Source organism: Neopelma chrysocephalum, unplaced genomic scaffold (assembly GCF_003984885.1).
Source record: "Neopelma chrysocephalum unplaced genomic scaffold, ASM398488v2 Primary Assembly neopelma1_61b, whole genome shotgun sequence".
In the NCBI taxonomy this organism is placed as follows: domain Eukaryota; kingdom Metazoa; phylum Chordata; class Aves; order Passeriformes; family Pipridae; genus Neopelma; species Neopelma chrysocephalum.
The window spans coordinates 3,676,030-3,689,482 of NW_020897717.1; the positions used below are offsets into that span (position 1 = coordinate 3,676,030).

The window sequence follows — 13,453 nt, forward strand, 5'->3', positions numbered from 1 at the left end:
GGGGTTCTGTTCTGTCGTGTTTTGGCTCTTGATGTACTTGAGAAGAAGAATGTGTCCTCATTGACTATTGAAATGTATTGCAAGATACAGAAATGTTTCTCCTGCTTTAGGTATTTGGCCCTGGAATGATGATGATGCAATTCAGCATTTATTCTTCATCAGCCAAAAATATCCATTTTCTAATGATTCATAGGGCAAAAAAAGTCCACCAGCTAATGCTGGTATTTAAGAATTGTTGGCTGCCCTGTCTTGCTTTATGGTGCTAATCTGGAAGGTGCTTTCCAGAGGTGCTGGAACCTTTCTGAAATCAGATAATTTTGCAGCCTTACCAGCTTTTGGAAACCCCTTTGGTATAAGGGTTTCTTAAAATAAAATCCGTGGCTACTCTGAAGAGCTCTTTAGTGAACTTGATGGCAACATAGCAATGCAGGTCCCATTCAGCAAAATATTCTGAAGTCTATCTGCGTTCATTGCTAAAGGGTTTAAGTACATGATGGAGTTAAGGATAGATCTGAAGAATGTTGCTGAACCAAAGCCTGTCTGAAACCTCTGATTTCATATGAAAAAAAAGGAGGTTAAGGAGAAAACCAGTGACAGGAACTGTGAATATCAGTATTTCCCATTAGAAAACTGTTTCCATTCATCAAGATCTAAATTTGGTTGAAACTGCAGTTCAAAGATGGGTGATTGCTGGCACTATTTCATTCAAGATGTTGTGAGATCTTACTGACTGCATTGGCCCAGGATATGCATCAGCACCTCACTGACTGCATGAGAAATCAAAGATGTTGTGGACTGTCAGATCAATAAGTGGTGTTTTCCTCTGCATCAATATCGAAGTCAACGCCTTAGATTAGGGGTTTCCACAGTAAGAACAGAAGGAAATTGTGACCACTTGTGGCTTGTAATAGGTTTGGAATATAAATAAGTAGGTTATGACATTGGACAAGGGTAACTGTGATCAGAACTATTACATGCATACAGTGTCTGTGTCACAAGTAGATGTACCACAGGGCTCATTCCCCAGTAGATACCCTTATGTCAGTGTCAGATCAGTGTTCAGCTGGAGGAGGGTGGTGAGAGATATCTCTTTTTCCTGCAGTAAACAAAGTATTGCAAAGGAGAGCTAACCTCTGGTTGCCATACAAAACAAGTGCCACGTTTATTGATGTCAGCTGATATGCTCCCAGAAATGATAGACTGTCAGTGAGAGCCTGGAGGGAGATGCAGCTCATTGCATGCTACAGAGCTGCCCGGAAGGCCAAAGCTTTCTGACCACATTCCCTTTTTGCACATTTGTAAGGGTAATCAAACAAAGTTGAAGCGCTCAGCCTAGGTAACCCAAAATCCATTGCACTTGGGATATATATATGTGTGTGTGTATATATATAAAAAAGAGAGAGAGACCACTTATCTGGCTATTGAAAAACAGTGAGCCTGCCAGCTTGCCTGAGTAATCTTGAAAGTTTCTTGGACTTTTAATTACCCTGGAAAAGTTGTGTGCACAGAGCTGTTACACATAGTGGAAAATTAAGTATTGACTCAGTGCAGGCTACAGAAATGAGGGAGGGGTGCACAACGAACTCTGAAACACCTAAGCTTTGCAGGGGGATGTTGCTGAAGAGGTCAGCTAAATATTGGGACTGGGCATTCCCTTGTTTTAGTCTACAAGGAATAGGTTGATAGCAGCCTAGTTCTAAACAGGCCATCTGCTTACAAACATTACTGTGTCTGGGTTTTCAGCTGTTTTAGGTGCTAAGCACTGTAATAGGAGCTAAGCTTATGGTTCCAGATTAATTACTGAACTTGAGTAAAATCAGTGTTCAAGTTCAATTTGGTGTTGATTTTCTCACCAAAATGTGATTTGATCAAGTAATTTGTTCACAGCAATGTAAGTATTGTACTGTCTCCTTACTCAACATTTCTGGTATCTGCAACTTGATTTAAGGTGTCTGAAGAATGCTTATGTTGATCTCTCAATACGGATGTTTCTTTCACTCACTAGTTGTCCTTCTTTACAGGCACTTACCAGCCCAAGCAAGAAATCTCCTGAGACTTATGAAAACTGATGATGTAAGTTGTTTGGAACTCCTTTAATCTTACAGCATGAATAGAAATAGGTGTTGATCACATGAAAGATCCACCTGCAATGACACCTCATGCATATCATAAAGTCAAAGAAATTCAGGCTCATTATTTTCTTCTTTATTGCACAGAGAATTGACTTCAGTGCTGACTGGAAGATCATAACTGTGTTTATTGGAGCCAATGATTTGTGCAACTATTGCAAAGACCCTGTGAGTAGTAGAACTGGTTAACTGAAACTGTAGTGGGACTGTGGTGCCAATGTAGAAACACATCAAGGGAAATCTATGGATCCTTAGCGGCCTTCACAGAGATAATGTGAGTTATATATAGGCTGCTGTATGTTTTGATGGGGGTTGTTGCTGACAGTACCCTGATATAAAATATTACCAGCAACAGAGTAGGATGATTTTGTTTTCTCTGGCTTACTCCAGGATCAGAACCACTATCTTTGCTACTGTCTTTTGACATGAGCAAAAAATGGAAGGGAAGAAAAGCTTCACTCCTCTGGTGCGGAAATTGCTCTGCTGCTAGCATGGCCTTTTCAGACATCCAAGAATGGTAGTGGTAGTTCAAAGCAGTAGAATCCTACAATTGTCATCACCCCATAACTCATAGCTAGGGACGTGCTAGGAACAGGTAAAGGTATGTATAAGAGGACTTGCTGCAGTGCTCAGTCTTACTTGAAGTTTATGCTTCTGCGGATTGTGGAGAAGCCTTTAGGGCTGCCATAAGGAGATCAGGGGAGTTGAGTGGGCAGGTGGCAGGGAGAGGCCACCTTTCACTGCCAGCTCTCGCTTTCTTGCCTTTAATGCTAACTTCTTATGAGCATTTTCAATTCTCCTGCAACCCCTTCTGCTTGCAAAATTTTCTACTTCTGCACAAGCCTTGCTAGGCATCTTTGCTGCTGCTGCCAAGTTTTATAGCTTTATTTATAGCTATGACCTTGACTAGCAATGATTTCACCTAATTTTATGAACGCTTATCAGCTGACTGTGAGTACACTTATGGGGGCTTGGTTTATGCTGTTCAGCATGCATTCAGATGGGGTTCCTTCCTGCATTTTTACATGAAGGGCCCAGTGGAGTTGAGTTAAATACACTGCTGCTCAAGAAAGTTTATTTTAAATCCAAAATTTCACCAAGCCTTTCTACATTTTAGATTGATATGCTTAAAATTCCTGATCTCTAGAAGGAAGCAAGAACATTCTACTAACCACAGTGTTGTATGGCAGAAAAGGAAGTGAATTACTGTGATTCTCCAGCCTCCCAACCTAAATGCCTTAGCAGTAATCTCTTCTATTTCTATCAGGAACACTACTCAGCTGAGAATTACATCAAAAGGATCCAAGAAACTCTTGATATTCTGCACAAGGAGGCAAGTGCTGACTGACTGATGTTTGTTTGATTTTGTGGTGTTTTTTTTCATTCTGGTACCAAACACACACCATTGACTTCTACTAAAACATTTTCTTTTGTCTTGTCTGTCTACAAGTAGTGAGATGCAATCTGAAATGACAGTAACACTGAACCGTGGTGTAGGAAAAGGATCAAAAGCTGAGTTGCGGGAGTGTGGTGATGGTGGGGAGGTTGTTGATTTTTCTTCTTTTTAATTATTTTTTTTCCTTCCAACAGTGGAGAAAGGGAAGGGGTGTCAAATGCTTGGACTTCAGGGTAAAATAAATGCACTGTGGGCTTTGTAACCAGTTTCTTCTAAGCTAAAGTCTGACTTACCTTTCAGGTTCCAAAAGCTCTAGTGAGTCTGGTTAATGTGGTGGATGTCCTCTCTCTGAGGCAGTTATTTGTGGATACTCAAGTTCAGTGCCCAACTTACTTAGCAGAGTAAGGCTTATTTAACTTCCTTTTGTTCCTGAGCTTACTGCTCATGATGATAAATCATGTTCTTATTCTATACTTCTCTCATAATTTGAATTAATGTTCAAAGGTAGCAGCACAGTCCTATGGACTTCCCATGCTGTGCTTACATCATGACCCTGCTTGATGGCATTTCCTTCTCTTGGCTTTGACACAAGTGTTGTCGGAAGACCTGTGTATTTTTCATATCTAGAACTGTCCGTAATGTACACCTCACTGAGCTAGGATTAAATTTTCTGATACAGGGTTCTTCAAGATGGGGTTGAGGTCCACAAACATTTGCATTTGCATGCCTTCTGTGGGAACCTGAAGTATTTGCAGAGTAAAAAGGTTTCTCCTGTTTCAGAGGCTTTAGTGCAATGGGTAATTTGCATTAATTGCTGACCTTTTAGACAGGGACAAATTCTCTGTCTTGGGAATGCAAAAGAAATTGTTGATTGGAAAGGTATCAGCTCAGAGGTAACACAGACAGTACATTTCAAAGACCTGTTTTCTAGTTTCAGGGGGACTGATGAGCACCTCTGTCAGTCTGCAGGGCCTTTGGATTCCAGGGTGTAATTAATGCAACAAACTATCCTCTGTGCTATGTACATTACTTTGATATAACTGGGTGTGAACAAAAATTACTTAGAGTAGTATCATTGATGTGACACAGAAAATAAGACTAAGGGTGAAATCACAATAGCAAGAACAATAAGATGTTTTCACAGAAACATGACTGTATGGGTTTCCTTATTACTCCCATGACATGAGGGCATTGGGTGGCAAAGGGGGACATCTGCATTATCAGATGTCTAACTCTCTCTATTCCCATTTTCTCTCCCACAGTTATCTGTGTAGCTGTGTTTTCACAGGAGAAGAAAACTCAGAAAATTTAACGATGGTGAGGGAAGCCACCAGAGCTTACCAGGTATGTTTATCAAGAGTGATACAGTTATTTTATTTCCAGTTGACGCGAGATCTTGATTACCAAGCAATATATCATATCAGTATTTTACACAAATGAGCCCTATGAACTAAGCAGGAGGTTATTTGAAGCTATCCAAAACACCATGTGACCAAAACTAGCAGCAGAACTCTTCAGAAAAATTCAGTTTCCTAGTAGAGAAATGAATAGGTGCGAGTTTAGCCACCAAAATCCTGTCCCTGACAAACTGTTGCAGTATTGTGTTCCAGCCTTCTCAACCACTTTGCAAGACACACCTTTTGCCAACATATGTGGCTATTTCAGTTTACAAGTAAAACTTCCTTTTTATTCTCGGGTTTTCAAAAAACCAAACAAACCAGTTATGATACAGAGATGTTGCTGGAGTATTGGTTGTGGGTTTTTGTTTCTTGCAGCTTGGCATTCAGAGACTAATAGAGTCTGGCAGATATGACACTCATGAAAATTTCACAGTGGTCATCCAACCTTTCCTCCAAAATGTGGAGATTCCTTTACGTCAGGTATGGTATAAAGTGACTTCTCCATTTAAAGGACTAAGTGTGGGTATCTAACCTGTAGAGACTATATGCAAAATAGTGCTTTTCTTATTAGAATTTGTTGCTTTTTGGTATAGTACAACAGATTTCTTCATATCAGTTCTTAGTTTTATGTATTACGCTGTTGAGATCAATTACTGTTTTGGAAAATGAATCAAAACCTGATTTAAGAGGTTTGTTTGTATATGTTCTTAAGGATACATAAATATTTTTCTTTCTGAAAATGCAATATATTTAATAAAAAACAGAGTTATTAAGTTACAGTACTTATAGCAACATAGAGGAATTGCTCAGTGGAGACTACGGCATCAGCTCCCCTTTATGTCCCATAACTCATTCTTCTGTGTCTGACAGAAAGAGAAGTTTGCCTATGATCTGATGGCAAAAAAAAAAAAGAAAAGGTAGTTTTATGTATTTCATATGTATATGTTTATGTATGTTTCAGTTCCTTGAATGGCAAGTTCCAGTAAACTATAAATCTAGTAAAAGTCCCAAACATTCTCTAAAACTGGAACTGCATTTGCTAAGTTTCATATTCACCTGCACTTCCTCATCTCACCTGGAAATAAGAGCAGGTGGGACATAATATTGAGCAGGGATTACTCTGGTATAATTGAACTGGACTAATCCTGAAAATGTTCACAATATCTAGTGAAAGTTTGAAAAGTCCAGATGCTGCTACAGACAAATTTGGAAAACTGACTGAAAGCTTCACAGGAAAAACAGGCCTTTTTTTTTTGTGTGTGTGTGTGTGTGTGAAGCTGGTGTCTGTGAAAAAAGTCATCCTTAGGGATTTTGGTACTGAGCATAGGGAACACAGAAATAAAAACAGAAGAAGCAAAATATTTGTGAACTTTTTTATAGTCTCACAAGCATTAGTTCAGGTTTTAAGAAAGTTCAAGATGCTGTTTTTCCTTTTTATCTCACACAATCTTCAGATGTTCCTGAACTGAAAACTCTGCCTCCAAACTTGGCAAAAGATATGATATAGATGCAAATTTTGGCAGTAGGTCTCTAAAAAGCAAATCCAACCACCACAAATCAAGACCTGCTCAAGTTTTGAGGAAGGACTGCTCTGACCAAAAAAGTTATGTCAGTCATCTCTGGCCCTAATCTCAGTACTTGTGTGAAAACCAAGATATTTGTGTCAAAGTACAGCTTTGCTCAGAATGGAGACTGCACTGGTGTACTTCATCAGCCTGGCTGCCTTCCATTGAACAATTACTTGCTTCTTGCTCCTTTCAAAACTCACAGCTGTGTAAAAGCAGTTGGGCTCTGTTCCTTCTGCTAAAGCCTCATAACATGCTTGTTACCATGTAAAGGTACTGCAGAGCCCAATGGTGCCTGTTGCCTGTGGTGCCAGTTCTGATGACATGCAGAGGAGAGAAACCCATCCTTATTTCAGAACCTGAAGAGGAACTGCACACGTAACTGAAAATGGTGGGTTTGCTGCTTCTGGGTGGATCTGCCCATGGAGGCACATAATTATCTCTAGCTAAGTGTTTCTGTAGCTCATGGATCTGCTGAAGTACAGTTTGTATCACCAGATAATCATGGGCCTTTCTGCAATGGAGCAAGGAGAACAAGTAGCATTAATGTCTCATTACTGACTCTGATTCAGTCTCAGCAATCCCAAGCTGGAACTATGTGGATTCTTCTACACTCCAATGTCCTTTATGCTTTCATTTGTAGGATGGGCGTCCAGAAGTCTCCTACTTTTCACCTGACTGCTTCCATCCAAGCCAGAAAGGCCATTCTCAGCTTGCCAAGGCTCTCTGGAATGCCATGGTAAGGTGACAGGCTCTGCACATAACGAGGTCTTTACCTAGACCTGACTACCATTAAAATGATCTCTGCAATAAGCATTGCAATTAAGGCCTGGATAGCACTGGACCTGTGTTTGTATCTTCTTAGCTAGTCAAGTACCCTCTGATTTTGACACTGCTCTCAGCCTAGAATCACCTGGTTCTTAAAGTGTGTGGGGAGGAGAGGGGTGCTGTAAGTGCATGATCGCAGTCATTCGCAGTCATTTGTGACTTCAGCTGAGCAACTTCAAGTCTACTTCACCCGCTGTCATTCAAGGCAGGATAGCATTTAATAAGAATGATGTTTCTATGGGCTGGGATGCCAAACCACCAAATAAAGAATTATAACTGCATATGTTAGTCTAAAATGGGTTACTTAGAAGTTTGTTTTAAATCTATGTGTTGTGAATGTCTCATTAGGAATTGAAATGGCTTTAATTCAGTTCAGTTTTACTACTTTTGGAAATGAGTAAAGCTCCATGAAAGTAAGTCGTTAAAGGTTGCTTAAGCAAACCCATTTTACTTAGCATTGCAGTGCAGGGGGATGACACATGCAGTTGGAGGCAGCATCTTAGGTCCTGAATATAATTTCTATATACTTTGTGGTAATATCTTAACAGCTGACATGATTGCTTGCAATCATCAAGCAGTACCTCTAATTAGATTTGGTTTTATCTTCTACACATAAACAGCCTTTTGTTGGAGATGCCATCATGCAGCTTAGCTATAAAAAAATGAAGCACTCTTAACCATCTTTTATGCAAGAGAAGAGAGTTTATGACCTTGCCTTCTGGCGAAATTCCAAGGTACTTCATGTGCCTGCCAAAATCCTCCAGGAGTTTAAACTGATCCCACTGTAGCTTTCCACTTCCCATTTTAAGCTTCTTTCTAGAGTTGCTCTTTTGTTATGCAGTTGCCATGTTCTTTCTGAGAAGTAGTTGCATTTCAGCCTTGGGTAAATCAAGGTCTGTAAATACAGGCACCTTTATATAGATGTGACAGGTATATTTAGTTTGTTTTGGATTGGAATTGTTATACAAATTTAAGATGAGCTGACACAGTTACAGAATAGGTTCTTTTGTCTTTGTTTCCAGTTACAGCCTGTAGGCCAGAAAGCTGACTCATTTGATTTCGCGGCTGACATCGTCCTTGGCTGTCCAGCTCAGGTAAATATACCCACATCACGGAAGCTGGCTATCAGGAGGCTGTGTGTGCTTGTACTTGCTGCAGAGAGCAGGGGTTCAGTATATCTGGAACAAGTTTACTTAAAGCTTTGTTCTCTGCTTACCTCTGAGTGGCAGGTGCTCTCATGTACCTGCTTTGGTGTCCTGTTGCCCTTTTGCTGTGCCATGAATACTGATTGACAACGTGCTGATTTGTGTGTTTTCAGTTGTAGCAGAGGTTGTGTTTTGTTGTTTGTGAAATACAGAGGCAACTTAAGCAGCAAAAATGAGAATATGCTGCATTAACTTTCCTATCCAAATCAGTGGATTTTGGGCACCACAGCAGCTTTGAAAAATCCAGATTTTGTTATCTCTTAAATTAGTAGCAGGTTGGTTTTCCTGGTCTGATCCATAGCAGGGATACTTCAGACTCTTTGGAAGCTGCTTCTGCAGTTACAAAACAAGCTGCTGAACTTGCAGTACAGTTGCTAGGTATCGGCACATGGAAATGACCACTGCAGGCAGCGATAATTGGCTCCCTTTCTTCAGCAGTTTCAACAAGGAGGCTGAAGAACTGAATAGATCAGGGAGCTGAGTTGCTCTCTCAGTTCTGGAGACAAGTGTTCAAGTTATATGGGAGGATTTTGTCCATATTGTGTCCATCCTGTCAGAAAAGGAAGATCTACTGAGTTATTAATCAGCATGTTTCAGAAGTCCTCATATTCACTCAAATTAATCACATTTCTTTTACCCAGTAATCTTTCCAGGTAGCTTAAATTGTAAGCAACTTCAGTGCCAAATAGTGTGGATTTTATACTTCTTTCCCTTCATCCACTCTTATTCAAAGATGTTGCTGTTCAGAAGTAGGCAAAGAAAAGTTTTATATCCCTTGAAAAGCTATATCTCTATGAAAAGCCATATCTCTATGAAAAGCCATTGTTTGCAGAAATGGTAAGCCCACAGTGCTTTTAAAAAGTCATTGATAGAAGTGCCAGTAGCTATGGAAATTTATTTGTTCAAGGCAACTTCATGTACAATAAAAGCTTGCCTTGTAATTTTAGTGATTGTTAAGACCTCCTTATGCAGACACTGGAATTTTTCTTAATTGCAATAAGTGGACATCTGGGTGAGATTTTTTAGCCTATACAATGTACGTATTCCTCAATGCATGCTGCATTGGTAGGGCAAAAAAATAACTAAGCAATCTCTACGGCTTCTCTTAGAGGAAAGAATGACCTTTTCAGTAAGTAATCTTTCATCTCCCTTCTGCTGACACAGAAGATCTGCCCAGGTTTGTCTAGGCTTTACATCAGTGTCTCTTGAAAGGACTAAACAACTCTTAAAGTCTAATTGTGGAAGCTTAGGAGAGGAAAATGTTAAACTGCAGTTGGCATCTGGCATATGTAATTTTTGCCATAAGGTTCTAAACACAAATTTTGCAAGTTTCAAGGAAAGACCACGGTTTCAAAATCCAGATTCCAATTTTGCAACTCAGGCGGTTGCTTTCTTGGTGATACGATGCCTTGATATCACTTGCTATGGTTTGTGCTATGTGCTTATTGCCTAATTTCTCTTATTTCTCTTATTTTTGTTTCCTCTTTCCCCAGAACAAGCCATTCCTGGGAACATACAAGAATAGCAACTACACACCTGTGGAGCCCACTAGTGAGCCAATAGAGGTGATTGTTGCATCTTTCGCTGCATTTTAGGCAAACTGTGCAAAGCTGCATCTGGTGGCTGTTAACACATCACACTGAATTTATAGATTACATAAATTATTACGAATTTTTGAAAAGGGAAGTCTATCTTGCATCACACTTTTTCCTGTGTAAACAAATGTTTACCTAAAAGCCAAACAAAATTAATCGTATTATTGGTGCAGTTGTATAGGTAAGTAACCTGGGATGCATCATTAATTCAGATAGAAAGTTCCGCGCCTTATGGAGAATTTAGCCTAGAATCCTAAACCCCAAATAGAGTTCAGGAGGTGTGTGGATCATACTCTCAGGCATGTGGTGTAACTAACTCTTAGGGATGGTTCTGTGCAGGGCCAGGAGTTGGACTCGATGATCCTTGTGGATCCCTTCCAACCCAGCATATTCTGTGATTCTGTGACTGTGATCTGAGGAAGGTTTAGTTGTTCTGTTCTTGAGGCACTGTACTTCCATATACTCAAGTAAGCTTAACCTGTAGAGGGCAGTCACCTTTACATATTGAAAATGTGACCGAATACAAAGGTGATAGGAATCCCATTTTCAAAGGGACCCAATTTCCACCATGACTGAGCAACTACCACGAGGTAGATTAAACAAGATACAGAAACAAACTTTGTGTGTAGGACTTGAAGAAATGGAGCCATTCTTTATTGGCAGTCAAAATGGGCTGGGATAGTTTGGCTTACTGGGCGTCCTTATGACTAGCCCAATTATCAAAATCTCTGTGTGCCTTGAGGGTTACAAAAAGCAACAGTTACTGTTTTAGCAAGCTATAGTTTGCAGGATTGCAATGAGATTTTCATCTGTAGAGCTAGAGTTATACTTTTAGTGGGTTATTCTTGCATTTCCACTGAATCTCAACAGCAACAGCTTTTGAAGTGATAAAGGAAAGGAACAGCAGAGAAGGAGTAAAGGAACAGTTTCCTCTCCGATTTAAAAATAAGCCCAGCTGTCTTTTATAGCCTCTGCAACCAGACTTCAATGGCTGATAGAGGAACCTATTACACCAAAAAGCACGGGTGGCACATTTCTCTGCTGTCTCTGCTGGTAAACCAAGATGTTCTGCCATGCGTGGTTGATTCAATTTCTTCAGTTGGTGGAATACACATAATAACTATTATATCACCTATATAAATGTATGGTAAAGTACAATTATTTAGACCCTGACAGTTTTCTTTACTGAAACTTTTAAAGCTTCAAAGTTTTTTCAGGGAAAGCAAGCCCTTTTTGAAAGTTTCTGGGAAAAGAATAGGTTCCTAGCAAAGTACATGGGGAATGATAATATAGTAGTAGAATCATTAAGGTTGGAAAAGACATCCAAGATCATCAAGTACAAACTTTTACCATGCCCACTAAACCATATTGCAAAGTTCCAGGTCTACTTTGTTTTTTGGACGCTTCCAGGGATAGTGACTCCACCACTTTCCTGGGGAGACTGTTCCAGTGCTTGAGCACTCTTTCAGTGAAGAAATTTTTCCTAATATCCAGCCTAAACCTGGTGCAACTTAAGGCCATTTGCCCTTGTCCTTTTGCATGTTACCTGAGAGAAGAGGCCAACTCCCACCTCATCACAATCTTCTTTCAGGTCATTGTAGAGAGCATTAAGGTTTCTCCTGAGCCTTCTTTTCTCCAGACTAAACAACCCCAGTTCTCTCAGCCACACCTCACAGGACTTAAGTTTCAGGCCCTTCACTGGCTAATATAATAATACATTAATAATATAGTACATTAATATAACATTATAACTTTGCAGAGGATTTTTTTTTTTTTTTTGTATTTTGTTGAGGTTTTTTTTGCATCTGATATCTTTCAAGACAAAGCAAGACTTCAAACCTGGAGACCCTATCTTCTAGGTCACGGACAAAATCTCCAGGCTGTAGAGAGAAGAAAAAAATAATCCTCCTTACAGAACTTTGTCATAAGCAATATTTGGTGATGAAGTGTTTTGCCTTTGGAAAAATTTTATGCTTTGGCTAGAAAATGTCACCAAAAGTAATTATTGTTTGGATAGTATTCCACAAAGAGGAGGAAAAGACTGTTGAGCTATATAGGCACCAAACTGAGATCTGTGTCTTAACTCGGTTTTGCCCTTCACTGTACAACTAAATCATGCATGAATTCTGTATTATCTTTTAACCACAAGGTGAAATAATTTTGTAACTTGCCATTTCAGAATTGGGGCAGTGAGCTATCGTGTCCTGAACAGTCTCCATCTAGTCGTGTCCCAACATCAGGTGAGAAAGAACTCCTAAGCTAAAATCAAAAATATGAAGGATTTAATCTTTTGTTTTTAAAACCAGTAAGATGTTGAAATGGCACATCCTAGGTGGAAAGTAAACAATAAAAGCTGTTATATTTAGCAGCAAAGGAAGAAAGTCTCTCTTGCCATACACAGTAAGTTCTGCATGACAGCAGGTGTGCTCTCTGTGGATAAATGTGATCACATTTATCATACTCATGTTTCATTTATCATACAGCAATGTGGCAGATTAAAATTACCTAGGAAGGTTACTGGCTCAGCAAACTGGAAACTATACAAATGTTGCATGTATTTGGAAGGCTTTACAGGGAGATTTTTAATTAGAATATATTGATCTATGACCCAAACATGTAAGCCAGTTAAAAGAGATGAAATGTATGTATCTGCAAACATATTTAAACTGTTTCCATTTTTTCTTAAGCTCTTTTAAGTTCCAGCTTTCCATGTTATTTGGGTACACTGATGCAAGCAAAGACAAGAAGGCATAAGCCTTTTGCCCAGCTGACACACAGAACTTGAACCTCATTCTCCCTAAAAATGCCATCGGATTGGAACCTAGGACTTGCATCTTTATTCTGTTAAACAGTATCTGGTCAGTTGTCAATAATCCTCCTTTTATTCTCCTACTGTTTTTTAGTACATGAGCTACGACCTGCTGACATCAGAGTCATAGGAGCACTGGGAGATTCCCTGACTGTGAGTGCTGCAGTATTCCCATGTTTAGAATGAAAAGAGCAATTGAGAGTTTCTACCTAGATGTTGTCACATCAGGCATCATCAGATAGAAAGCAAATTGCTTTGGCTCGGCAAAGCAAAACTCGTCTGCCTGGTTCCCTTTGCGAAGAAATAGCCTGAAGGGATATGAGTGACATTGGCAATTGTGTAATCCGGTAATGAATAATTCAGGCCAGGACAGAAATGGGATCCCATTCTCTATTGCACACAGTTTATTCAAGTGTTTTTGAAAAGGGAAGTGGCTGCCTTATAGGAATAGTCTTTTCTGACATAAAAAAAAAGACGGAAGCAATTGGAATTTTTTGTGCAATGAGAGATTTTGCTGAAAATTCCC

At 39.6% G+C, this 13,453-nt stretch overlaps 1 protein-coding gene across 1 annotated transcript in view; it reads left to right on the top strand.

Annotated features, from left to right (window-relative positions):
• The window catches only part of PLB1 (phospholipase B1), a 37,983-nt gene that overhangs the window by 6,622 nt on the left and 17,908 nt on the right, over positions 1-13,453 (top strand). The window contains exons 7-17 of the mRNA XM_027681676.1: positions 2,022-2,073; positions 2,217-2,297; positions 3,397-3,462; positions 3,826-3,926; positions 4,788-4,869; positions 5,301-5,405; positions 7,134-7,229; positions 8,341-8,412; positions 10,017-10,088; positions 12,298-12,358; positions 13,022-13,080. Of these exons, the coding sequence (XP_027537477.1) occupies positions 2,022-2,073; positions 2,217-2,297; positions 3,397-3,462; positions 3,826-3,926; positions 4,788-4,869; positions 5,301-5,405; positions 7,134-7,229; positions 8,341-8,412; positions 10,017-10,088; positions 12,298-12,358; positions 13,022-13,080 (847 nt within the window). The remainder of the gene's footprint in view (positions 1-2,021; positions 2,074-2,216; positions 2,298-3,396; positions 3,463-3,825; positions 3,927-4,787; positions 4,870-5,300; positions 5,406-7,133; positions 7,230-8,340; positions 8,413-10,016; positions 10,089-12,297; positions 12,359-13,021; positions 13,081-13,453) is intronic.